A 25,076-nucleotide genomic window follows, 5' to 3' on the forward strand; every position below is an offset into this window, starting at 1 on the left:
GCTGTATATGTGTGCTGTGTGCTGTGGGGGCCTGTGGGAGTTGCCGTGTGACATGCTGCTGGGATGGAAGGGCCACGGACTCCCTGTGGAAGCCGGGGCCCCTCATGTCCAAAAGGGCAGGTCCTTTCTAGAGTCAGTCTCAGAATTAATCCGGAAGATTTAGTTGCAGGTGAAAGAAACCCACGCCAAACCAGCTTAGGCCTAGAGACGGACTTACTGTCTTATGTAAGGAAAAATCCAAGAACTGGACCAGCGCCAGGCAGGGCTGGTTCAAAGGGCATCCCCGAGGCTCAGCCCCTGTTTCTGCGGACTGCTTTCTTCCACGTGCCCCGCTCCTCCAGCTGGCTCCACCGCAAAGGCGGAGAAGCCCAGGCCTTGCCCGCCCCACCCCTGCGCCATGGGAAGCTGCCCCCCCTTCCCCAGCAGTGAGTCACGGCTCAGCGAGCCCGGCTGTGTGTGCTCCCTGGCCGGGGTGGAGCCGGCTCCGTGGGGTCGGGGGCGGCAGTGGCTTGGCGGGCAGAGCCGAGCTGCTGCTCCTGGGACCGACACTGAGATCAGTGCCGGGAGGACATGGGCTTCGTGAGGGCCCTTGCAGTGAGTGACCTTGACCTGCGGAGGAAATGGGAACTTCCCGTCTGTGCCCCTGAGCCTGTCAGAGCGCTCAGCCCAGCGCGGTGGCCAGGGGCCAGGGAGCAGCGCCCTGGAGGCCAGGCCAGCGTGGTCCTGGCCATAACCTCCGGGAGGGCAGGGGAGGCACAGTGCTGATTGTTCTGCTTCTCTCTGGCCACTCGGGGCTCCACGGGACCCCCAGGGCACCTCTGGCAGCCACCAGGTGGGCACTGCTCATGTCCGCCCATTCTTCAGGCCAGGAACCAAGAGTCCTGCAGCCCATGAGGGCCTGGCGGCCTGTCTCACCCACAGCCTGAGCTGCCCTTCGTGACCTGGGCCCTGGGCCCGCCGCCCAGCCTGCTCCCAGCCAGGGCGAGCAGTTCGCTGCAGATGGGCACCTTCACCAGGGTCCCCCAGGGACCCAGGGGCAGCGTGGCACAGCCACCCTCCAGGCCACGACTGAGTGAGTGCCCTGTCTGGTGAGGGGGGCAGGGTGGGCAGCAGAAGGTTCAGCCTTGATACGCAAACCAGGCTGGGCAGAGGCCCAGGGGCGCCCACCTGCTCACCCCTCACGGGGTCCTCCCTGCGGCACAGCCTCCAGTCTCCCGCAGAGCCACTCATTCACTCGGTGCTGAGGACTGGGAGCGAGGTAGCCAGTCCAGGCCGGCTCCCCCCAGCCACCCACATATCCCTGACGGCCGTTTTCTCACCCCGAGCTGGCGCCAGCCCCAAGACTCCTGACCGGGGCTTCCCTGGTGGCTCAGTGGTAATGAATCTGCCAGCCGATGCCGGAGACACGGGTTCGATTTGTGATCTGGGAAGGTCCCACGTGCTGCAGAGCGACTAAGCCCGCGCCCCACGACTTCTGAGCCCGGGAGCCGCAGCCGCTGAAGCCCACTCGCCCCAGCGCCCGTGATCCCCAGCTAGAGGAGCCCCTGCAACTAGAGAAAGGGCTGCCCAGCAATGAAGACCCAGCACAGCCAGCAATGAATAAATAAAAATCATATTAAAAAATGAGAAGACTCCTGCCAGAGCCTGTCAGAGCTGGAAGGGCTCTTGGCCAGGCCTGGGGCTGGTGGTCAGCAACCGGAGGGGCCCTGGTGGTGGAGAGGTGCCCCCCGGCTCCTCCATCAGTGCAGGCAGAGGACAGGAGGTGCCCTCTCCCACACCCCACTTTGTACGACTCGGCTCCGGTGCTAAATGCAGAGACACGGCTCGGCCGAGAGCCAGTCAGCCCAGGTCAGCTCCCAAGGCAGTTGGGCAGCCCGGCCACGACCCAGGGCCTGGGAGCACGGGTAGGACCCAGGCGATCCGTGGGGCCTCTGAAGGGCGGTCTGCTCGGGAGGCTGGCGACCTTCCCAAGGGCAGACCGCCAAGTGGCCGCCGTATCTCCTGACTCCACATTCCCGCTGTCCCTGGAACCCCTCCTTGGGCTGGGCTTCTGACCGCCCAACTGAGCTCCGTGGGTGCTCAGGGCCCCAGGCCTCCCTGCAGTTCTGGCTCTAATCTCAGACCCTTCCATGGTCCCCAGTTTGCAGGCAGGAGACAGAAGCAGGGCAAGGTCAACCCAAGGTCACAGAGCTGGGGCTGGAAGCGTCTGCTGGCCCTGCCGACACTCCCATCACTCACACACACACCCCTGCTCCTACTGGGGGCACGGGGCCCTGTCTCACAGACCATCCCTGAGGTCACGCCTTGATCAGGGAGGTCGGGTACAGGTCTGTGGGTGCAAAGGCGACATCCCCCACCTACACAGCCTCTCACTCGGGCTGCATATCCCATATCTGTCTCCATATCCCAGCCCACTCCCCTCACGAAGGGGGCTCCACCGTCAAGGGTGAATCAAGGGCAAGGGCTGTGGGAGGCATGCGCTCCCCAGCATGGGGGTCAGGAAGGCTTCCTGGGGGAGATAACGTGACTGCTAACCCAAGTCTTCGGGATGAGGAGGCAAGGACACCCCGACAAGGGAAGGGGTGGGCGCGGGGCTGGGGAGGGAAGCGTGCTGTTCACAGGGGAGGGAGCCCCTAGAGGGAGCAGAACCTGCAGGCAAGAAGTGGGTGGGTGGGCTGCAAAGGGCCTGGGGCACCCTTGGGTCCTCAAAGGCCACAGGGAGGCTTCGATGGTTTTAGTGGGTGAGTGGGTGAGGAAAGTGGGGGATGAAGGGGGAGATAGGAGAGAGCTCTCAGGAGCCTTGGCTGGAGAGAGTGATGGGTTGGAGGGGCGGTGGACCATGTGGTGTGCAGCCCAGCCCCGACAGCTGGCTTAGGCAGACTGGCTGTCCGGTAGCCCCATCGGTAAAGACGGGGACCATGGAGGGGGTCAGACTTCAAGGCAATTCGGGGGTTCCTGCAAGGCACCTGGGGGGCAGACCAGTTGGAGACAGACCGGGAGTCATTACCTCCTGTGGGGTCCGTGGAGCCAGACAGCGGGATGGGATGCGGGTGGGATGGGGATGGGGTGGGAGGTGATCCACTGGGAGGGGGAGGGGGAGGACTGCCTGGGCAGAGCCAGGAGCAGCGGGGGACACATTTCGGGTGTAAGCCAGGCTGAGGAGGGCTGGAGGGGCTGCGGCGTCGGAGAGGAGCAGGAGAGCCCAAGTGTGTCCCCAGCACACCGGTGGGCCATGGGCGGGGCTCCAGGGGTGGAATAGACATCCTGGAGGCACTGAGGGGCCAGCAGGCACCCTGAGCGGCCGGCCACCCACATTGCCTGCCCAGCCTTCTCCCAGAAGCTGCTTCCGAATTCCCAGGCAGCCCGTGGGCCCCTGATAGGGCTCAGATCAGGGAAAGAAAAAATAAATTCTTTGTGCCGCAAAACTGCTGCCCTTTCCCACAGCTGTCACAATTCCACCTTTGTTCCCCATGAAGCCAATGACTGAGAGACCAACCCTGTTCCTACGGCGGTGGGGGTCTTAAATAGCAGCCCCCCAGAGCCTGGGGAGGGGTCCCCAGAGGCCGGCCTGGAGCAGGTGGGCACGTGCCAAGGAAGACGATGTTCCCCCAGGATGGGCGGCAGCTGGCCCTCGGATCGTGCTTGAAACCAAAATACATGGCAAGATGCCCTCAAGTGGGAGAGGTTGAGAAATAAGCAACGCAGCTAGTCAAAGGTGCTGTCAGTTCGGTCCTGGATCCTGGAAGCATGCTGCCCATGCCCCTGGCTTTGCTGAGCCCACGGCATGTAGGTGTCGGGCGGGGCCGGGCCTGCACCTTCCCCTGGACCTGTCTTGGTGTCCACCTTCATCGCTATGTTAAATCTCCACAGCCGTCTGAATCGCCCAAGGGAGAAAATGCAACACTCACATGTGTGTGCACACAGAGACACGAACACACAAAAACAGGTCCCACACGCAGAAGTGGATGCACACTCGTACACAGATGTGAGCACACAGACATGCCCATGCTCACCCGTGCAGGCACACACGCTCATAGGCAAGCATGCACACAGAGACCTGTGCACCCAGATGCACACACATACACGCACGAGCGTGTACTCACGTTTGTGCACAGGTGTGCACACACGTTCATGTACCCTCTCAGGTGGCACGCAAAGGTGCACAGTTACACGTGTACACACACACAGACATAACTGCAAACCTGCCAGTGCGCACACCCATACACAAGCACATACACACACGTGCACTTGGTCTTGCACATGTGTGTGAGCTCAAGATGGCAGGCGGGTGACTCCACGCCTCCAGTGACTCAGCTGTGCAGAGCCTGGGGGTGGGCACAGCCTCACCTTTCTCCTTTGCTGGGTGGTGAGGAGGAGGTGTCCTGGGCTCGGGGGGCTCCCGGCGCTCCCCTGTGGGCAGAACATGCTCAGCTCAAGGTCGGATTCCCTCGCTCTGTGCAGCTCCGTGAGGCTCCCGACTTCCAAGGGTGGGTCCTGGGAGGGGCTCGGGGGAGGGGCTGAGGGGGAGGACTCTCACCCCAGGCTGGGAGCTGGCTGTGCTCCCCCCGGGCCAAGGGGAGGGATTCGCCGTCAAGGTCACGACCCCTTTATTGTTCTGAAATAAGTACCCTCTGCACTATATGTTCACGGAAAAATGGAGGCTTTGAGGGGGCCAGGGCCGAAATTCTGATTCCATCTCTTCTCCACTCCTCGGCCAATGGGTGACTCACGATCCAACAAGTGTAGGCTCAGCACCCGCAACTTCCCAGGGGCTTGGGAGGACCTAACACAGAAGGAAGCTCAAGTCCTGTAATCCGGTTAAATGCAGGAAAAAGCCGTGTGTGGCCGTGGCGGCTGCCACCACCACCTCCCTGCCCTCCTGGCCCCTCCCAGGGCGTGTCTGGGGGGCTTTAGAGTGTGTTTGGGGGGTTGCCACTGGAACTGCCCTTGGAGGGGGGCGATGAACAGATGGATGGTGAGCTCAGTGAGCATCCCCTCCTCAGATACCTGGGCCGTGGCCAAGGAAGTTTCTGGAAACATGGCCACTGCCCACAGCCCTCTGCATTGCCAGAAGGGCTTGTGGAAACAGCAGTGGGCCTGACGGGGTAGGACCATCACTGTCTTCTCTCTGCAGATGTGGAAACTGAAGCGTGCAGAGGTGAAATGACTTGTCCGAGGCCCTGGAGCCTGTCTGCTCCAGTGGCCACACGGTCGAGCCCTGTGGGGACACAGTAACGCCCCTCTAGGATGGTCACGTCCTGATACCCGGAACCTGTGAACGCCTTCCTCTGGTCTCTTAAATGTTTTTTTTTGTTCACGTATCCGGCTGCTCCGTGTCTTAGTTGCCGCACGAGGGAGCTTCAGTCGCAGGATGTGAACCCTCAGTTGAGGCGTGTGGGCTCTGCTTCCCTGGCCAGGGACTCCAATCTGGGCCCCCTGCACCAAGAGTGCAGAGTCTTAGTCACTGGACCACCAGGGAAGTCCCGATATGCTGCCTTCTACGGCAAAAGGGACTGTGCAGACGGGATTAGTTAAGAATCTTGAGATGGGGAGATGGTCCTCGATTTCCCCCAAAGGTCCAACGTCATCACAAGGGTCAGGAGAGGAAGGTGGAGGTCAGAGTCAGAGGGAGACCAGGAGACGCGGAGCTGCTGGCTTGGACGTGGGAAAAGGGTCCATGGGTCAAGGCACGTGGGCGCCTCTGGAAGCCGGCAAAGGCCAGGAGATGGATTCTCTCTTGGAGCCTCCAGGGGAAGCTGAGCCCTGCCCACACCTGTCCTGAGCACCATGAGACCCACATGAGACACTGACTTCAGGACCTGCAAGAAAAGAGACTTGAGTTGCTTTACTCATTTATTTCGATTTATTTGGCTGCGCCAGACCTTCGTGGCAGTGTGCGGGCTCTAGCTCCCTGACCAGGGATTGAACCCAGGCCCCCTGCACTGGGAGCACGGAACCTTAACCACTAGGCCTCCTGGAAGTCCCACTGGTGGTTTTTCAGCCATTTCTCTTGTGGTCACTTGTTTCAGCGGCCACAAGACGCTTGTACGATGGCTGGGCTCTTGACCTCCACGGGCTTCTCTAGTCTCACTGAACGGTAGTTCATGAATTCTTCCCCACTTTCTTAGAGGCTTTGTCTATCCCCCTCCCAGTAGACCCAAAATCAGCCCTACCATGCCAGGAATGGGGAGGCTTTCTCTTCCATGATCAGGGTCAAAGCTGCTGAAACTCCTTGTCCCGTGTGGCCTCCGGCAGGAGGGGAGAAAGACTCAGAGACAGCCTGTCTGTGGGCCTGGAGGAGGCTCCCAGACGCCCCTGTCTTCCTGGCAGCACCCCTTCGTGCTGTCTTCCTTCAGGTGTATGTGTGGTGGGGAGGGCCTGATTTCCCCTGGGCTGAGCACACTCCTTCAAATGCCCTCTCGTCCTGGAAGATCTGGGAGCCAAGCGGCACTAAAACCATGAGCCTTTAGGAGCGTTAATTTTATGGCATGTGAATTATACTGAGAAAAGCGTTACATCAAAAAGAGGAGAGAAAGGGAAGCATACGTTTGTTGAATTCTGGGGGCAGTGGCAAAGAATATCCACAAGGACTATTAAATTACACTCCTTCTTCCACCTGCTAGATTTTCTTCACCGAGGGCGACGAAAATCACAGATTGCGAGAGACCGCTTGCAGAAGCAGACACGGAGAAGCAGCACGGTCCTGCTGTAGAGCGCAGGGCGCTGTATCCAATACCTTGTGATGAACCGTAAGGGAAAAGAATGAACGGAATATGCACGTATATACATATAGCTGAATCATCTTGCTGTACAACAGACACTAACACAGCATTATAAGTCAACTATACTTAAATTTTTCGAAACTAGGAATCATCCCAAGAGACAAAGAAGACGACTTGAGAATCTAGCTACACCTTCTATTAAACCAGACATTAAGAAGATTTGAAAAAATGGTCTTCAAAATTTGGGGTTAAGGCTTTCAAAATTATAATCATTTTCACAAAAGTATTCTATATGTTAAGATACGAAGAGCTTATTATCATTTTATATGAATTAATAAATACTTAAAAGTTTTTTTCAGTTGTATTTTCTAACACCAGAAATATTGACAAATATAGCCCTCAGAGACAAAATGTTTTGGGGGTTCTCAATAGCTTTTAAGAGGATGAAGGAATCATAAAACCAAAATGTTTAAGAATCACTATCTTACACAACCACCGTACACTGATTAGAATCAGGAAGTCAACACTATCTGTGGGACAGACCTCATTCTGATTTCACTAAATGTTCCCCAAATCTCCTTCACAGCAGCTAAAAATCCGGAATGAGAAGTGGGGAGCCATCGGTGCGTGGGATGACCAAAGTCTCAGTTCTGAAAGATGAGAAAGTTCTGGATGCTGGTGATGGGAGCCTACAGGGTGAACGTCCTTAATGCCCGTGAACCATGTGCCTAAAAATGGAACACTGTGTGTCACGCGTGTATTTTTTAATATTTATTTCTTTGGCTGTGCTGGGTCTTCATTGCGGCATGTGGGATCTAATTTTCTGACCAGGGATTGAACCCGGGCCCCCTGCGTTGGGAGCTCTGAGTCTTAGCCCCTGGACCACCGGGGAAATCCCTATGTTATGCATTTTTTTGTTCAGTTGCTAAGTCATGTCTGACTCTTTTGCAACCCCATGGACTGCCAAGCTCCTCTGTCCATGGGATTTCCCAGGTAAGAATACTGGAGTGGGTTGCGCCACCTGGGAAGCCCATGCGATGTATATTTTATCACAGTTAAAAACTACTATGTTAAAAGGAAGTCATTTATTTAAACATAAGGAATATCATATGTGTCATAATAAAAACAAGCAAAATGATAAGACATGTGATAAACTTCACTGTAAAATAACTGTGGTATGAAAAAAAGCAATCACTAGTGAAATTTTTCTGCACAAAGTAGCTGGGCATTGTTAAATCTGAACATGCACGATGTAAATTCTTTTTTAAAAGGAACTTTTAAAAAAAGTTAATCATTTCTGTCATGATTATTATTAGTAATCTCAGATAAAATCCTAACCCCCAAGAAGCAAAGAGACTAGTATAACACAGAGAGATCGGCAGAGGAGATGGGGCTAAGAGAGCTCAGCAGAGGAACACAGGCCAGAGAGGGGAGATCTGGGAGGTCTTCCTGGAAGAGGTGGTGCCAGGACAAACAGAAGGAAAAGGAGATGCCCTGCAGAAGCAGAAGCACATGGGACGTGGTGGATTGCAAGCAGAGAGGCTAGAGAAAGAGGTGGGAGTGTGACCTTGGCTGACCCCAAGTATCAGGCCTAAGGGCTCTGCCCAGGCCTGTCCGGCTGCAGCAGGGAAAGAATATGGGCTGGGGAGCGGCTGTGCAGGCAGGGCGGAGCCTGGTGCTGGAGGGTAAGGGGAGTGAGACTTGAGGGCCAGGAGGAAAGGGCGGGGCCAGCAGAGTTGGGGGCGGAGTCAGGGGCCGCCCTTCATTAGTCCGACCTTGACAGTGACCCTCCAAGGGCAGCCTTAAATCCCCCGCACAAGGAAACTGAGGAGCTGAGAGGTGAGGCAGCTGGCCAAGTTCACCCAGCAGAGCTGGGATTAGCGCTCACCACCATGGTTGCCTGAGCCTGCCTTTCGGGGCCTGGCCCCGGCCCCAGGAGACTCAGCAAGGATTCCATGGGATCCTGCCCTGAAGGGACCCCCCGGTCCAGAAACTTCCAGGTGGACCTCTGGTCCCGCCGAGCGGCCCTGCCCCAGCCGGCTTCTGGGGCTCCCTTCCAAAGTGGGGCAGGAGCGATGGGGTGGGGAGCCCTGGGTCCCTCTGGGCAGCGGCCTCCTGTCTCCCTAGCGTGAGTGGAGGATGCACGGGGCAGCCAGCCCAGGTTCCTGCCGTCCTGAGAATTTCCCAAAGTGTGTCCCATCCCATAGCTTCTTCCTCTCGTTGACAGGATCTATCACTCCTACTGGGTTCTAACAAGAAGGCAGAGCGTATTTTTAGACTGAAGCAGCAGGCAGCAGAGGAGAAGTCCCCGGAAGAGGAAGCAGAAGCCTGGGGCGCGTCCCCTCCCTGGTGCGGCCTTGGGACGGGACTCGGCACAGTCTGCCTGCTGGACGTCTGCAGAAGCAGGGCTGCGGGACTTTCAGTGGCCCAGCCTTGGCCTGGAAGGTTCCAGCCCGGAGAAGCAGCCGATATCCCCCAGGCCGCAGACCAGGGAGGCTGGTCCCAAATGCCTTTCCAAAGCCCAGAGCACGAGTCGCTGATCTCAATTCACGCAAGAGATCAGCTGGAAGAGTCATGTGTCCGCCTTTCCCCCAGTGAGGCAGGAAAAATCGCCTCCCTCGTGGGCCCTGGCAGCTGGCTCCTGGGGTGTGTCACGGTCACACCCCCTGAGCACGACACAGAGCCTCAAGCTGGCAGGGGACGTCTGAGATCAGCCAGCCCAGCCTCTCAGTTTACGGTCGGGGAACAGACGCAGGGCGGTCGCGGCTGCCCAAGGTCACAGAGCCCGGGAGGGGAGGGCTAGGCACAGTGGAAACAGTGAGTACACGTGAGCCCGGCTGACAGGCACCATGCCCAGGCCTGCGGTTCCCAGGTATAAGGCTCAGAGAGGTGGGTGACCTCGCCAACGCCCTCTCCAGGCAACGGAGCCAGGAGGGAACTCCAGGCACCTGAAGTTACCCACCAGCTTTCCTTTGGACCAATAGCACCCTTCAGGGACATGCTCAAAAATCCCCGAATAGTTACCGCCTCCCCTGTGCCAGGTGAGCTGGGAACACGAGTGGCCCAAGGCCCGGTCTTCAAGCTGTTTAACAGATGAACCAGAAGATAAGCAAATTTCATCAAGGATTGAAACAGTGCTTTAAGCTTCTGTGTCTAGTAATGGCGGACCAGATTCTTTGCACTAACTCTCTCCAGAAGCAAGTAAACATTTTGGATAAAGGAGTTATTTAAAAATTATGTTACAGGCCTCTAAGTGTGGCCGAGGTAGCAGAGAACCACCAGAGGCTAAGTCTGGGGGCGCGGGGAGCAGGAACGGGGCGATGGCGCTGCAGCTGTCTTGCCCTGAGGGCCTTTGCCAATCTGGAAAGGCCGGGCCTCGACCTTGGGGTCGGGGGAGACACATGTAAGGACAGAAGTCAAGATCAGAGGTGTCTAACCAAGGGATTCTTCTCCGTTTTAAGCTGGAGGCGGGGAGTCAGGAACAAGGGGGTACAGCCCGCCTTGCTTTCCTGGAGGAAGTCAGGGCTGGGATCCCTGGGTGGTGAAACTGGCATCACTCTTGGAAGGGGCCATCTCAGTCCTTAGCATGTCCTTAGCGATCCCTAGATCTCCCTGCAGGGAGGGACCATTTTGAAATTAAACTCAGCACTAACACTTGCCGGAAAGTTGGTTTAATCTAACGTGCTTCAACTTAGAGAAAAGAAATGAGGGGTCTACAGTCCCGTGTCTCTCCCGCCAGCCACCGAAGGGCCCCGTCGGCCAGGATGCTGGTCCCACGTTATCTGCGCCAGGCCCCCGGCACCTTCTAGAGTGTTCCAGAGTGTAGATTTCAGTTTCCCTGCTGCCTCCCATGAAAGTCGGGCCCTGCACACCTCAGGCTCCCAGGCAGAGGAAGGACTCTTCCCCAGGCCTGGCCCCCACCAGAGGGTAGCAGGTGACAGGCCAGCTGGGGCCCCAAGTGGGTGTGACGCCGGCAGGCTCCTGAGGCCACTACCCACACTTCGCCAGAGATCAAAATCAGGCCCTCGTGTAGGATTTTATATTCCCGGCTGCAAGTCTCAACACAAGCCGAAGTATTGACGGGAAAGTAAGCATCAGAAGGCAGTCTGCAGGAGAGAGCCGGGCCAGAGGACAGGGCCAGGGGGCCTGCGCGGCGCGCTGCGCGTTTATCGGCAAACAGAGCTTGCTGGGCCCAGCCGGCATGGACCTGGGGCTCACAGACCCACATTTTACCCGGTTTGGGGGATGGCCGTGGGGCCGCGGAGTCAAAACACAGCTATTATCAGTTATTATCAGCATCTTTTTAGTAAGAAAAGGCATTTTTGACAAAAAAAAAAAAACAAAAAGAAAAAAACAAAAAAAAAACGGAGAAGTGTCAAGGACACACCCAGGGACAAAGAGGACTCGTCTTTAGATCAACTAGCTTTACAGAAAACTCGCCAAAAGCTCTTTTGTCCATTTTGCCACAGACTGGGAACATTTTGTTAAACATGGGCTGTCCCCTCAGGGGACTGCGGCCCAAGAGCTACTTGGTCATGTTAGTGAACACCGAGGCCTGGAGATGCTGGCTGCTCCTTGGCATGTTATGGGGGCTGGTGGGGGTGGGTTCCAGGCCCTGTGCACTCAGGGATGAAGACCTGGGTGAGGGCAGCTGGCAGCCGGGCTGGGAACCTGCAGGCCACTCAGGCTGGAGGTTACGCTGCCTTGACCGGCTGGCAGAACTCTTCTGTGAAATGTGGGTGCCTGTTCAGTCACATCCAGCTCTTCGCGACCCCAGGGACTGTAGCCCGCCAGGCTCCTCTGTCCATGGGACTTTCCAGGCAAGGATACTGGAATGGGTTACCATTTCCTTCTCCAGGGGGTCTTCCCAACCTAGGGATCAAACTAGAATCTCTTGCATCTCTTGCATGGCAGGAGCATTCTTTACGGCTGAGGCCCCCAGAAAGCCCTAAAGATGGGCACCAGCATAGATCTGAGGGTCACGAGAGGGAACAAGGAACAGGTGCTTCGCCTGGTGTCAGGAAGTTTCAAGGACTCAATCGTGTCGGCCGTTCTGAGTGGCGAGGCGGGAAGGAGAGAGGCGCAGTAAAGACAGTGCTGAAGTAGGCAAGCGCCGTTGGGGGGTGGTGCCAACACGGGGAAGAGGGTGGCTTTGCAGGTGGGATGGGCGCCAAGCAGGCTTCCTGAAGGAGGCGGCCCGTGGCAGAGCCCTCAGGCAGGCGGTCGCCAGGTCCCAAATGTGACCCACCCATCAGGCCCTGTCCCTGTACTTCCTCTACCCTCCTTCCTAATTCTCACCCCAGGACCCCTGGAGCTTGGCATTGCCACCCCATTTTCTCGAGGAAAAAGTTCAGATAGGAGTTCAAGCCATTTGTCTAGGATTATGCTATGAGTAAAAGGCAGAGCAAGGTTTTGAATCCAGGTCTGTTTGATTCCAAATCCCAGGTTCTGTCTGTTAACTTCATGAGGGAATTGGGGGTGCCCCAGAGAGAGGCGATGATCCCCACATATATGTGAATCTATTTTGCATTTGTGGGTCAACTCACCTGTTTTATCTCTGCATCTCCTCCCCCCAGACCTTGCCCACCTACAACAGTGCGTTTCACACTCAGGACCCCCCTCCCCAGGTCAGATAACTGAGAACTCCAGCAGGGCAGAATGTCCTTTACTGACCAAATTCATCCATACATTGGGCCGCTCAGGTGGCTCAGTGGTAAAGAATCTGCCTGCCAATGCAGGAGCTGTGAGTTTGATCCCTGCGTCAGGAAGATCCCCTGGAGAAGGAAATGGTATCCCACTCCAGTATTCTCGCCTGGGAAATCCCATGGATAGAGGAGTCTGGCGAGCTACAGTCCTTAGCGTTGCAAAGAGTTTGACACGACTGAGCACACGCTCATGGCATAGCATCTGTCAGTTCAGTTCACTCGCTCAGTCGTGTCCGACTCTCTGCGACCCCGTGGACTGCAGCACACCAGGCCTCCCTGTCCATCACCAGCTCCCGGAGTTGACTCAAACTTATGTCCATTGAGTTGGTGAGGCCATCCAACCATCTCATCCTCTGTCGTCCCCTTCTCCTCCCGCCTTCAATTTTTCCCAGCATCAGGGTCTTTTCCAGTGAGTTAGTTCTTCACATCAGGTGGCCAAAGTATTGGCGCTTCAGCTTCAGCATCAGTCCTTCCAATGAATATTCAGGACTGACTTCCTTTAGGTTGGACTGGTTGGATCTCCTTGCAGTCCAAGGGACTCTCAAGGGTCTTCTCCAACACCACAATTCAGAAGCATCAATTCTTCGGCACTCGGCTCTCTGAATACATCATACTTGACTGTGCTTTACACGTATGATGAGGTACACGATGTACTGTGCTCTATATAGGTGATGCTTTATACATCCTGCAGCATCCATCCACCATTCTTCACTGTGAGACTCTCCCCTTCTGGATCACTTAGGTTCTGAAGCTCCAAGCCCAAGCTCAGAACCCAGCAAATGACATCTGTGAGCCAGCCCGTCCCAAGGAGCTTAAGCCACCTGGGGCAGAGTTGTTCGTGATGGTGAGGAGGGAATCTGACCCTAGGGAGGGATGGTGGGGGCTGGGGGAGCACGGCTGCGAGGGTTCTCAGGAACAACAGAGACAGAGACTGGAGACAGAGACCCACGCCCCGGTGGAGACTACGGGAAAGCCAGTCTGGGGACTTCGGCTGGGGACAGGTGAGTAATCAAAGGGCCTGGCGTTTATGATGGGCGCAGTTGTTGGACCTGCAGAAGGTTCCAGACCCTGCCGACCTCAAGCGGGTGCAGCGCTGTACCCACCCCACCGCCACTTCCATGATAACAACTGGTTAACATGTATCATTTGCAACTTGTTACTGGTGTGATAGAGTCAAGCTGACCTCCCACTCCCCACCAGGTCACAGGTCACTGCCCACCTCCGCCTGTCTGGTGCCCTGTCCACTCTCCCCTTGAACACGGCCTCTTTCTCCAGCCACAAGCTTGTGCGTGCACTGTGGCCCCGCTGAAGCGCTGGGACCAGACTGGTCCTTCACAGTCGGCTCCTGGGCCCACCAGAGACAGCCAGGGGGTCGGGCCAGGAGAGCACGGACTTGGGGGCCAGGCAGCTGCACCCTGGGGTTACTCGAGGCTGGTGCCCTCTTCTGCACCCATGGTAGAGTGGGTTTGGACTTGGAGAGCCAGGTTCTCGGTCATTCTCATAGCCCTCGGCCAAGGGCTGTCCACTCCCTTTGTCTCCACGTCTGCAGAATGAGATGAACCCAGCTGTTCTTTGGGACCTTTGTGAGTTCCAGCCTTCGGGTGACAAGACTTGGTTACCTGGACCCCTGAGGTTTCGCCATCACTACTAGGAGAGCAGCCATGCACACACTCAGGGTTGGTCCCCGCTGAGGTCCAGTCTGAACCACAGGGTGCCTCCGAACCGGCCAACAGTGAACTCGTCCTTTCTCAGCCAGTGTCCCTTGCCCCTGCTGACTTCCACCATCTCACCAGAGGTCACGCGTCCAGGAGATCAGAGGCCACTGTCCTGGTTGATGACACCCCAGAAGCACAAACTCCATCTCACTGGGAGGCTTTGCACATCAGCAACGGGCAAGCAAGTGACCCGCAGAGGCTTGGACAGTTCCCGGAAAAGGGCTTAGCTCGACTGCACAGCAAAGAGATAGACTGCTGTCTGGGGCCTGGACCCAACCCATGGTAGACGCCTCACCCCTGCAGGGGTCAGGGCCAGTTTCTGAACACAGGTGGTGACCTCACCTGCTTACACATCCAGGGTCTAACATGCCACCTAGTATCTGGTGATGGGAGCTTCTGCCAGCTACTCCCTTCCTGTCCTCTGAACGTCCCCAGCTTCCTGATTTCTCCCCTGAGACCATGGGAAACCCTTGTCTGCCCTTGTGGGATTAGGTCCATTCAGGTGTGGGCACCACAGACAGGCTTCCTATCCTGGGCTCTGCAACTGGTCAGTATGATCTGGTGGGGGATGTGTGTGTGCCTCAGTCCCCCTATTGTAAAGTGGGCACAAGAATAATTATTTCTCCAAACGTCTCCAAGACTAGAAAATGTGAAACAGGATCTGAAAGAGCATCAGCACCAATTAAATGGAAGCAATGAACGAAGACACACACAACCCCCACTGCTCCTGGTATTCACCAAGGCTGCAAAGAGGAGCTGAGGCAATGCTCAGAGGCGTGCTTAGGAGCACTAAAGTGTCCCTCAAGCTGCAAGGTGCTGCTCTGTCCCAGTGTAGAAGGCTGTTTGTGTTGTTGTGTTGCCCAAGCTTTGTCATCAACACAGCAGTTGGGGGGTGGAGGCGGGAGGGAGAGACTTCCAGGAGCTGGGGCTGGGAGAGGGATGTCCTTTGTGACAGTATCTCCTATTCTGCCTGTGACGGGCTTTCCATGGCTAACAGAAGTCTGTTCAAGGTAAACAGGAACCTATGGTCCCCTGGGGGCTGTGTGTATGGAAACTCGCATGACTACTCCCATGAGAAAAATCCTGAGCATCCTTATACTTTTTCCTGAGGAAGGGGAGGCAAGGGACTGGCTGAGAGCATTTGTTCAAATGTGATAGCTTTGATTACATTACATGCGTGGAAAACAAGCTTTCTCTCCCTAAAATCTTGGAAGCCCCAAGAAGATCATTTCTGTATGTCTGTGGGTGTACATACGACTCTGTTGACCCCTAGGCAGCTTCCTTCGCCCTTATTCAAAACAGTTTTTACCAGGTCTCTCCAGCTGCCTGGTTTAACTGGGTCTACAGCAGACAATCACGGGTGTGTCTGGGGAGAGAAGCAGACACCCTGCCATTCCAACTCTTCGGTTCTTGATCTGTGGTGTGTCAGGTGACATCTCCGAGCTTGGATGCCCTCGTAAGGACAGGAGCCCAGTTATGGGCCCTCTAGCTCCGTACATAAACAATACTGTTGCCTGCTCAGCCTGTGAGATATCCAGGATGTAATGTACACGGATCACTTGGTAAACTCTGAAACATAATACAAAAACTGCCCATCGCTATATAGCATGCGCAATAAAAGCTGGGCTTGTCCAGTGTGTGTTAGTGCGAAGGTATTGAGGGTGTCTGCTGGGTGGGGCAAAGGTCGCCACAGGTATGCAGCCAATCCACAAGGGTGAGCCTAAGACATCCGTATAAGGGGCCACCTCCGCCGGGTCTCCAGCGTCTGTGCGTCATGAGGGAATTTGCTTGGAGCTGTTTCCCGCCCCAGTAGGTCCTTCTGGGCGCTCGCCGCCACAAATAGAACAGTGGACGGAGTCGCGGGAGGGCAAGGAGCAGGGCCGACATAGCATACATTTCGTTCCCAAAGGAGGGGCGTCCCGATGCGCTGGCACCTGGGGCTTTGTGCCTTCGGGCGCGGGGAGCTCGGGCGTCACCGCGCAAACAAAGCCGCTTTGCAGCTCTTGCTGCTAGCCGTTGGCTCCCAGGCCGCGACCTCCCCTCCTGCGCTGGCAGAAGCCCAGCTCCTCGGCTAGGCACAGAGTCAGCCCCTCTCCCCTCATTCACTGGGGGAGGGTAGGCTCATCGGACAGCCGGGGTCCGGGGCCGGGGCCGGGGGCGGTGAGGGGCGGCTGGTCAGAGTCGATAGCGCCTCTGGGCACCTGGGCCCGGTGCCCTTCGCTCATCTTCGTCCCCCGCCCGCCGCCCCCGGCAACTCCGCCACCTGTTGACGCGCCCTCCCAGCCAGCGTTCCCGTTCCCCCGCCTCTGCAATCCGGGGTCCCCAGGACAAGGTCTTTTCCCGCCTGTCCTTGGCCCTGCGCTCTCCCCAGACTCGAGGGCACCCCGCGCCTCGGTCCCGGGTCTAGACCAAGCTCCTCGAGCGGCCCGGGCAGAGCTGGGCTCCCGGAGGGAAGGCGGGGCCTCGCCAGCGTGGCCCGGGCCGCGGGCGGGAACCCCCACCCGGCCGGCAGTCTCGCGCCGCCCCTCCTAGACTTCGGCCCTCCCCCAGTGAGCGGGGCCGGACGCGCGCCCAGGTCCAGCCACACGCCGCGTGCTCTCACGCGCGCTGCGCCCACGCAGGTGACCTTGAACCTCCGCGCACCCCCGCCCCAGCCTCAGTTTCCCGGCTAACGCCGCTGCCGCGGGACAGGAGGTGGGCGCCCCCCCGCCGAGAGCGGTCCCACCCCCGCCCCCGCGGGCAGCCAATCGGGCCCCGCCGTCCGGGGGCTGTGTCCCCGCGCGGGGTGGGGCCGGGGGCGGGGCTTCCTGGAGGGGCCCCCTGCGCGAGCGGCCCGGGCTGGGGCCGGGGGCGGAGGGGCGGCGCGTGCCGCGGGGGCGCGGCTGGCACGGGAGTCGGGAGGCGGCGCCGGGCAGGGGCAGGGGACGCGACGGCCCCACGGTGGGGGCAGCGGGCGGCAGGGGCGGAGGCGGCCGCTAGCGCCCTGCCCGGCGCCGCCTCCCTCGGCGTGCTCGCCCGGCGGACCGGCAGGCGGCGGACCGCGCGGCCCCAGGTGCCAGGCGGCGGGCGGGCGGGCGCGCGCGGGGGTCCGGGGGCCGGGCTCTCCCCCGAGAGCGGCGGCGGACGGGGAGGGGCCGGGTGGCGCATGCGCGGGGCCCCGGGGCGCGGGGTGAGGGCGCTCGCTGCTGGCTAGTACTGGGGATCCCGGGGCCCAGGGGGCCTCCCGTTGGTCGGCCTCCCTCCGAGCGCCCAAGGCCTGCCTGGAGCCCCGGCGTCCGCAGCTGTCGGTTGGGACTGGGGCCTGGGCAGGGGTCGAGGTCCGGTACCTCAGAGACACTAGGTGCTCAGGTTGTCCCCCACTCCGGAGAGAAGGCCCGCCAGGCGGGGGCATCAGGCTCGCCCTTCTTTCTGCATGGTGGAGTTTGGTTGTCCCCGACTGGGGGCGTTTCCGAGACCTCCGAGGGTCCCCTAGGCCAGGTGGCCCGAGGTCCGGCAGACTGACCCTCGTGCGCCGGGCGGCTGAGCTCGGATGGGAGAGACAAGCGCGGGTTAGTTCAGCTTTGAGGAACTGCCCCCACTTTGCGCCTAAGCGCCATCGGGAGACCCGGACGGGCCGAGCCCAGGGCAGCCTCCGCGGGACTCCCCGGGTCCCCGGCTGCGCGCGGCCGTCCTGGCGGAAGTCCGGAGGGCTGGTTCTGCCCCTACGCGCTCCGCAGTCTAACCGGGAACAACGGCACACCCGTGCTCTCCTGCCTTTTGAAGTTTAAAGGCCGGTGGCTGCTTCGCAAACGTCAAGATTCTTTCTAAGAAAAGTCCGGGCTTGGATACTGCCTTGGATTTCGCGGAGCGCCCTGGGCCGTTCGCGGCCGCCGGCCCACCCCTAGTCCCTGCCGCCCCTCCCCAAACTCCGGAGTCCCCTCCTCCCCCAGGCTGCTTGGGAAGGGGTGCGTGGGGCGGGGAGGCAGGGCTGGGCTCTCCTGGGACGACCCTGCCACACCGTAGCGGTTGAAGACGCGGGGTCACGGTGACTTTCCTCTTTCAAGGTGGTGGAGAGTTGGGGAGAACCAGAGCACAGATTCCTCCTTTACCTTCTTGCCGCCAAGGCCGGAGGAGGAGGGCCCTGCCTCCTCTGGGAAGTAACAGTCTGTGGCCGGAGCAGCCCGGAACGAAGACGTTGTCATCACAGGTAAATAGAAGGTTTGATTTACTCATTTTTTTCCAGACTGAAATATTGAAGTCTTTACTTCCATTGCTCTACAGACTAGCAATTTGAGGGTTAATTACTACCTTGCTGATGCCATAGTTAGGTCTATTTTCATTTCTTTGAAAGTAAGATAAATGTGGGTAAGTTCTTTTAAGTTCTAAAAACTTGATCGTGTCAGTGTTCTTTAGGAACTTTCTTTCTTTATGGCAGGCTGGTTCCACGTAATTTAAAACTAGATAATATGACTGTGAGAAATGTTTTCACTTAACAGACACTTGAGTTACAGACGCTGACAAGTCAGGAGTCATGCCACCTCTTAGCTGTTTTAATTCCAATTTGAATATCAAGCAGATGCTTGCCAAGCTGGTAGGCCAGGTCTAGAACTGCCATCAGCCAGGACGGTGATACCCTGGAGGAGATGGTTCAGGTTGAGTGGTTCACTGGTTACCGAGGGACCAGGCAGGGAGCCTGACAAACTTCTACACAACTTGGAAATAACAGCAAATTAATTGACCACAGAAAGCAATGTTTTCCCTCTTCTCACATCTTGGACGTGTGAAAGTTATTTCATAGTCATAAAGTAATTGTTGTTACTAGCTCATGTTTGTCCAACTTGTACCCAGATTTTTAAACATAGTGTGTGTATGTGGGAGAGAGCATGAGAGAGGGAAGAAAAAAAAATGTGTTTCTTCTATAGAAACTATTTTATAAGCTGCTTTATTAAGCATTGGGTTATGGAAAATCTTTTCATGTGAATAAATGTTTGTGTCTATATCATATATTTCATCATGCTTAGAATAATTATTAAGCTGATTCTTTAATAGATGTACATTTTAAAATTCATATATTCTATAAATGTTTACTGAGTTTTTAGCTGCCCTGGGATATTGTGTTTAGTATTGGGGAAGGCTGCTGTGAATCCTCTCACGAAGCTGATTTTTATACCAGAATATAAAAAAGGAGCTGAAAGAAGATGAAACTGGGGTGCAGAAAGGGAATCTATTTTTTCCATATACCTTGTGGTTATGATTATATATGATATAATAAATCAAATCATATGTTATATGATATGTTATAAATGATTGTTAACCAGTGCTTTTTTTTTTTGATGTGTTGTCTGTGAGCATCTGTTTTTATAAGGATTAAGTAATCATCTTTAAAAACTTCTATTAAAACATTTCTTTGCTTACTGTAAACATATTTTAAACATGCCACATTTCTCTATTTCCTCTTTTAGTCTTGTGTGAATGAATATATCCTTAACGGCAGAATGTCTTAACTTCCAAGGGACCGGCGTTGGGGGTGAATGTCTGTACTAATTTTGTTCCATTGCAGTTAGAGGATGTGGCTTTTTGGGAATTTGAGGGCCTCTGTTTTTGTTCCTGGTTTTCGTGGCTTGGTATAGACTTCATAGACACTTCAAGTAATGCCATAGTTTCTGTTTGTAGGATAGACGTGTGCTGTCTGTTACTTCTGCCTTAGTAGTTACATAGAACAGGCCAGCTCGCTTCTAAGGCCATGTGGTTGGGGAAAATCAGGCAAAGAATTTTAATTTCCGACTTGGTGTGAAGATAGTATTAAGGTTAAGAACCAAACAGGGAAAGCCCTTGATGTCCCGGTGGGCCAGATTTGACAGAACTTGTTTTTTCTTCCCCGTGTTTCTCCCACTCGCATGCAGTGACCTGTCGGATGGGGAAGAGACCTCACCCAGTCTGGTTGGCTTGCTGTTTGGAGCGGTGTTCATTCTTTGCTTCTAGAACATCTAACTGGCATCTTCTTGTCGCAGTATCGGGGAGGGGTTTATGCACCTCAAAAGATGGAGCGTTTACTCCTTAGGAGGTCCGACCTCGTATATAGTTATTTTGGTAGCTGAGCCGTGTTTGTTTTGCGGTCACATCAGAGAAGCAGTCTGACGGAGCGGAGGAGGTGTTAGGTCATTGCGAGGTTTGATTTTTGTCCCTTCGGGGCCGCCCGCTGGGCCAGGGGACCTCTGCCCCCCTCTCTAGATGCTGATTTTTCATCACAAAATGGCTTTCCCGCTCCACCTCTGTGAAGGGTTAGGAGGCTCAAACTTAGTGGCAGAGAGGTGCGGGTAAAGATTCTCGGGGGCATGTAAGAAGCCGGTCTCGCCCAGTCGGGGTCTGAGGGAGCACACCTGTGCCGCCTGCCCGGATCTGGTGCCTGTGTTATTTTGGCTCTGACCGTTGGATGATTTTTCAAAGGCTTTTGGAAAGAAGCACATCCCCTACCCTGCATATACACTTTTATTAAAACAATTTTTCCTTTCCTTTTCTTATTCTTTTTTAAAATGTTTGTCTATTTATATATTCATCCCTGGCTGAGCTGGGTCTTAGTTGCTGTGAAGGCTTTTCTCTAGCTGCAGAGCGAGGGGGCTTCTCCTTCCGGGGGCTTTGGCGAAGCACACTCTTAAGTGTGTTGGCTTCAGCAGTTACGGCACGTGGGCTCAGTAGTTGCCCAACCAGGGGTCAAACCTGGGCCCCCTGCACTGGGGGCATGGAGTCTTAACCACTGGGTCACCAGGGACGTCCACGTGCTCAGGTTTTGATGGTGATGTATTCTCCATTTGTCTTTCCTCTGGTATCCCCAGACCCTGAAAACAGTTGGTCCTCATCCTTAGAGGGTCTCTGGAAATGGAGGCTGAATGACGTCTTCTTCCACTGAGTCTAAGTCGATGAGCCAGACAATGTGTCAGGCAGTTTTGCCTGGCTTGCCCTGTATCCCGAGTAGGACCTCGACATCCACAGATTCTGTATCCCCAGATTCAACCAACCATGGATGGAAAATATTCGAGGGGAAAAAAGTTCCAGAAAGTTCCAAAAACCAAGACTTGAATTTGCCACCTGCCAATAGCTATACATTGTATCTGCAACTATTTACATTGCATGCAGGTGGTATTGAGTATTGCACGTAAGCACGTAATCTCCAGGTGGTTTAAAGTCTGTGAAGGATGTGTGTAGGTTGTATGCAAATGCTAAACCATTTAAGGGACCTGAGCACGGTGGGCAGGTTTTGGTGCCCCCGAGGGGCCTGGGACCATCCTTGAGGATGCCGACGGGAGACTGTGCCTGGGCCCTGAACCACCAAAACATGAACAGAATTGAATTCAGCGAGTATCTGCCGATTTCTTTTACAGTGCTCAGATGTGGGTGGGAACTAGTCGGGGGGACTTAGAAGTCCAGCAGGAGCCTACCCACCCCTGCTGGAAGACTTCCCCTTGGCATTTTGCAGCTCCCCTCACACCCAGATGGCCAGAACCCCTCCTTCCATCTGCACTTGACGGGCGTGCGGGACACGTGGCTCCCATGCATAGGTGTTTAAAGGTGGCAGCCGCCGTTCAGATTACTCTCTTTATAATTATCACTAGATCTGGGGTATGTGTGCCAAGTTGCTTCAGTCGTGTCTGGCTCTTTGCGACTCTGTGGACTGCAGCTCTCCAGGCTCATCTGTTCTTGGGATTCTCCAGGCAAGAATACTGGAGTGGGGTGCCATTTCCTCCTCCAGGGGATCCTCCCGACCCAGGGATTGAACCCCCGTCTCTTGCATCCCCTGCATTGGCAGAAGGGCTCTTTACCACTAGTGCTACCTGGGAAGCCCAGATTTGGGGTATATTAAGCATGAAATAGAGTTTCTACAAGGAGGCCTAAGCAGATGATTAAATAAATTGCTCTTTCTGCAAGATCATGCGTTCTAATTCCAAACAATTGACTCAGAAGGAAAGAGTTGTGTTCTAAATCTTTGTGAGTTGGAACGTGTGCTGTTATTTAACAGGGCAAGGGTCCTGTTGGCTCTCCAACTGTGAAGATAAGATACACACAGGAGAAATTAGAGAAAGCACTGCAGAGGTTTGTCTTCTGTATTCAGATGCCACACTCGTCGCTTGGCTTTTAATTTTTTAAAAATTTTTGTTGCAGTAGAGTTCATTTACAGGGTTGTGTTAATTTCTGCTGCACAGCAGAGCGACTCAGTTATATATACATATATATGTTCTTTCGTATTCTTTTCCATCATAGTTTATCACAGGAGATTGAATATAGTTCCCACCTGACTGCTTTTACTTTGCTTTATTTAAAGAGATTTGTGGAGCTTCCCAGGTGGCACAGTGGTTAAGAATCCACCTGCCAATGCAGGAGACACAAGAGATGGGGGTTTGATCCCTAGATGGAGAAGATCTCTTGGTGGAGGCAATGGCAACCCACTCCAGTATTCTTGCCTGGAAAATTCCATGGGCAGTGGAGGCTGGGAGTGTGTAGTCCATGGGGCCACAAGGAGGAGTTTGAAAATCAAAGGCAGAATGAATTGTCTCAAAGGTTATGAAGCTTCACAGGAAAGGTTGGAGATATTAATACAGTTAAGTAAACAGTATACCGTGGTTCCTTACCCCCTCCCCCAAGTTTTAAGAGCAAGTGGGGCACCAAGTTCCCTGAGGCCATTTGCAACTGCATACATCTGTGGTTATGTGATAACCACACCGAGGTGACAAGTTGCCAAGTTCTAGTAAAACAGACCAAGTCATCTAGAGGTTGACACGTGGCCATGTCTCTTTCGGAAATGTTCTAAGAAATTGTTAGCCTGACATGTATTTAAGGGCATATTTACAGTGCAGCAATGTGGCTAGTAAAACAGAGGACTCAAGTGACAATCAGATCTTGATGATCTGAAATCAAGTTTTCTTCTATTACCTGTATGTTAATGGGATTTTTTTTAACCGAAAAAATTTCAGAAGCATTTTCAGGCAATGTTCCTCCTTGGAGAAGTTGACGTTAGGCTGCCAGCATGAAGAATGTATGTCCCCTCTGTCAAGGACTGTGAATCAATTTGATAAATTCTAATTGGTAATCTCATTTTGGCTCATTTTATGGGTCAGTTTGATAAGTGGATTATTGTCTTATTTTATTCTCTATCCACTCACTTTATTTCCGATTTTCTTTATCTGTGTATTGGGGACGGGATTAACAGGAGTGATGTACAAAAGGAAAATGGTTCCGAGCAATTTGAAATTTGGTTTAAATAGAAGCATCTCTTGCTGTACTGAAGTTATTTATAGTCCAAACAAAAAGGCAGTATTGGATGTGTTAACAATATCCTTGGACTTTAGGACTTTTGGGGGTATATCTTGCTTGAATATTATGATCACCTGTTCTTCTCCACCTTGAAACCTGTTGCAGAATCTATCCCCACCTCTAGGCAAAGGGACTCCAGCCCCATCCCAGCAAGGTCCCCCTGACTGTTCACAGCTATCGGTCCAGAGCACACGCAGGTTCAGGAAAGAGCCTCTTTCTTTCTCTCTCCTTTCCTTCAAATTCTCACTTCTCAAGAGCTGTTTCCAGGAAGAAAGGCATTCCAGTGCGGTGCTTCTCAAGCCATGAAAGTAAAGCTCATCTGCCACCTTCAGGCGGGGGTCCCAACAGAGAAGGGCGGTTGAAAAAAACTCACAAAGTTCAGCTGTGCAAAAAGCCACGGCAGGAGCTTGTGGGGGGAGACATTCGACCACAAAGGCTTCAAAAAAGAAGAGGCGTGCGGAGAAAGGCATCAGAGTGTCCACACGCAAACGTTGCTTGAGAGAAGAAAACAAACAGCCCAAACAGGGTTCCAAGAATGTGTTGGACAAGCCATGCCAGAAGGTCGAGAGGGTAGAAATACTGATGTCTGAGCCAGAGACAGAAGTTCCTGGACCTGGGGAAGGAGGAAAGGGCAGGGTGCCCGCATCCCTGGGGAGGGGAGAGGGAGGGCGGGTCTAGACGCTGGCTCTCCAGTGGTGGGGGGCTCTGCCAGCATCCACCCAAGCAGCCTGGAAACAGCGCAGGGGCAGGAAGACCCCTCCAGTGCTGGTGTGTTGGATGGAAAGAGGAAGGCCCCCATCCTGGCCGACGGTGACAGTGGCCGGTGGCGAGAGGAAGGGCTCCGGGAAGAGCGGGACTGAGTCTTTCCAAGTCTAGCTTTGTGTGTGGATGTTGGTATCTAGCAGAACACAGCACTGTCAGTCCATATTTCAGGAAAACAAATCTTTTAAACAAGCCTACTTAGCAGGTTATCAATATAAAAAAAAAAATAGGGTATTTTCTTTCACTCTGGAAACCAAAAATTATCGACTTTTTTCCTACTGCTTTCTCTTTACTTAGAGGAAGGCAGCAAAGTTAGCTTTCAGTGTCTAGGTCAGAAGTCTAAGTGAAAGTGAATATTTAACCACATTCAAGGACGGCTGATGATCTTTAGTACTAAGGGAGGCACGGGACTTAAGAGAAAGAAAATTCTAGAAGGGAAAAAAAAAAGTAGCCAGAAAAGCAGATAAACCCATGACTGGTTCACGGACTGGTGAAAGGGCACAAACCGAAGAAGGGCTCAGCAACTCTGTGCGGAACGGATGAGTTCAAGCGTGGGCTTTCATAGCGGGAGAGGGCGTTTTCTAGAAGACGTTTCAGAAAGCCCCGTGGCCACTTGCGATGTCAGATCTGGTGTGGCCTCTTTGAGAATGAGACCTCTGAGAGGCAAAAACTAGGAAATAAAATTTAGGAAAGGGGCCACTTTAAGAGATGAGAAGATGGCATTCCAGCCGAAGAAGGTATCAGCACCTCCATCCAGCTGACGTATCAGCACCTCCATCCAGCTGACGTCTTCATCTTTGTATTGTGTGTGTGTGTGTGTGCGCGCGCGCGCGTGCGCCCAGTCATGTCCCGCTCTTTTCAGACCCCAGGCCACACTCTTTGTAGCC

The 25,076-nt window shown here is 54.7% G+C and overlaps 1 protein-coding gene and 1 long non-coding RNA gene across 3 annotated transcripts in view; one reads left to right on the plus strand and one right to left on the minus strand.

The window, feature by feature from the left end:
- Positions 1-4,590: 4,590 nt before the first annotated feature.
- On the minus strand, positions 4,591-18,051 carry LOC138437981 (uncharacterized). The gene is made up of 2 exons (XR_011256226.1): positions 17,469-18,051; positions 4,591-5,819 (listed from the first exon to the last, which is right to left on the minus strand). It is a non-coding gene; the product is annotated as an uncharacterized lncRNA (long non-coding RNA).
- PPARA (peroxisome proliferator activated receptor alpha) overlaps positions 17,033-25,076 on the plus strand; it is a 70,991-nt gene continuing 62,947 nt past the window's right edge. The window contains exons 1-2 of one of the 2 annotated variants that reach the window (XM_069586170.1): positions 17,033-17,194; positions 18,186-18,328. Coding sequence is in view for 1 of the 2 variants with exons in the window: in XM_069586167.1 (XP_069442268.1) it covers positions 17,672-17,690; positions 18,186-18,328 (162 nt within the window). In the remaining variant the exon portion in view is untranslated. Of the gene's footprint in view, positions 17,691-18,185; positions 18,329-25,076 lie in introns of both variants that reach the window. The other variant, XM_069586167.1, reaches the window with a different exon arrangement.

This window comes from Ovis canadensis, chromosome 3, assembly GCF_042477335.2.
Source record: "Ovis canadensis isolate MfBH-ARS-UI-01 breed Bighorn chromosome 3, ARS-UI_OviCan_v2, whole genome shotgun sequence".
NCBI lineage: Eukaryota > Metazoa > Chordata > Mammalia > Artiodactyla > Bovidae > Ovis > Ovis canadensis.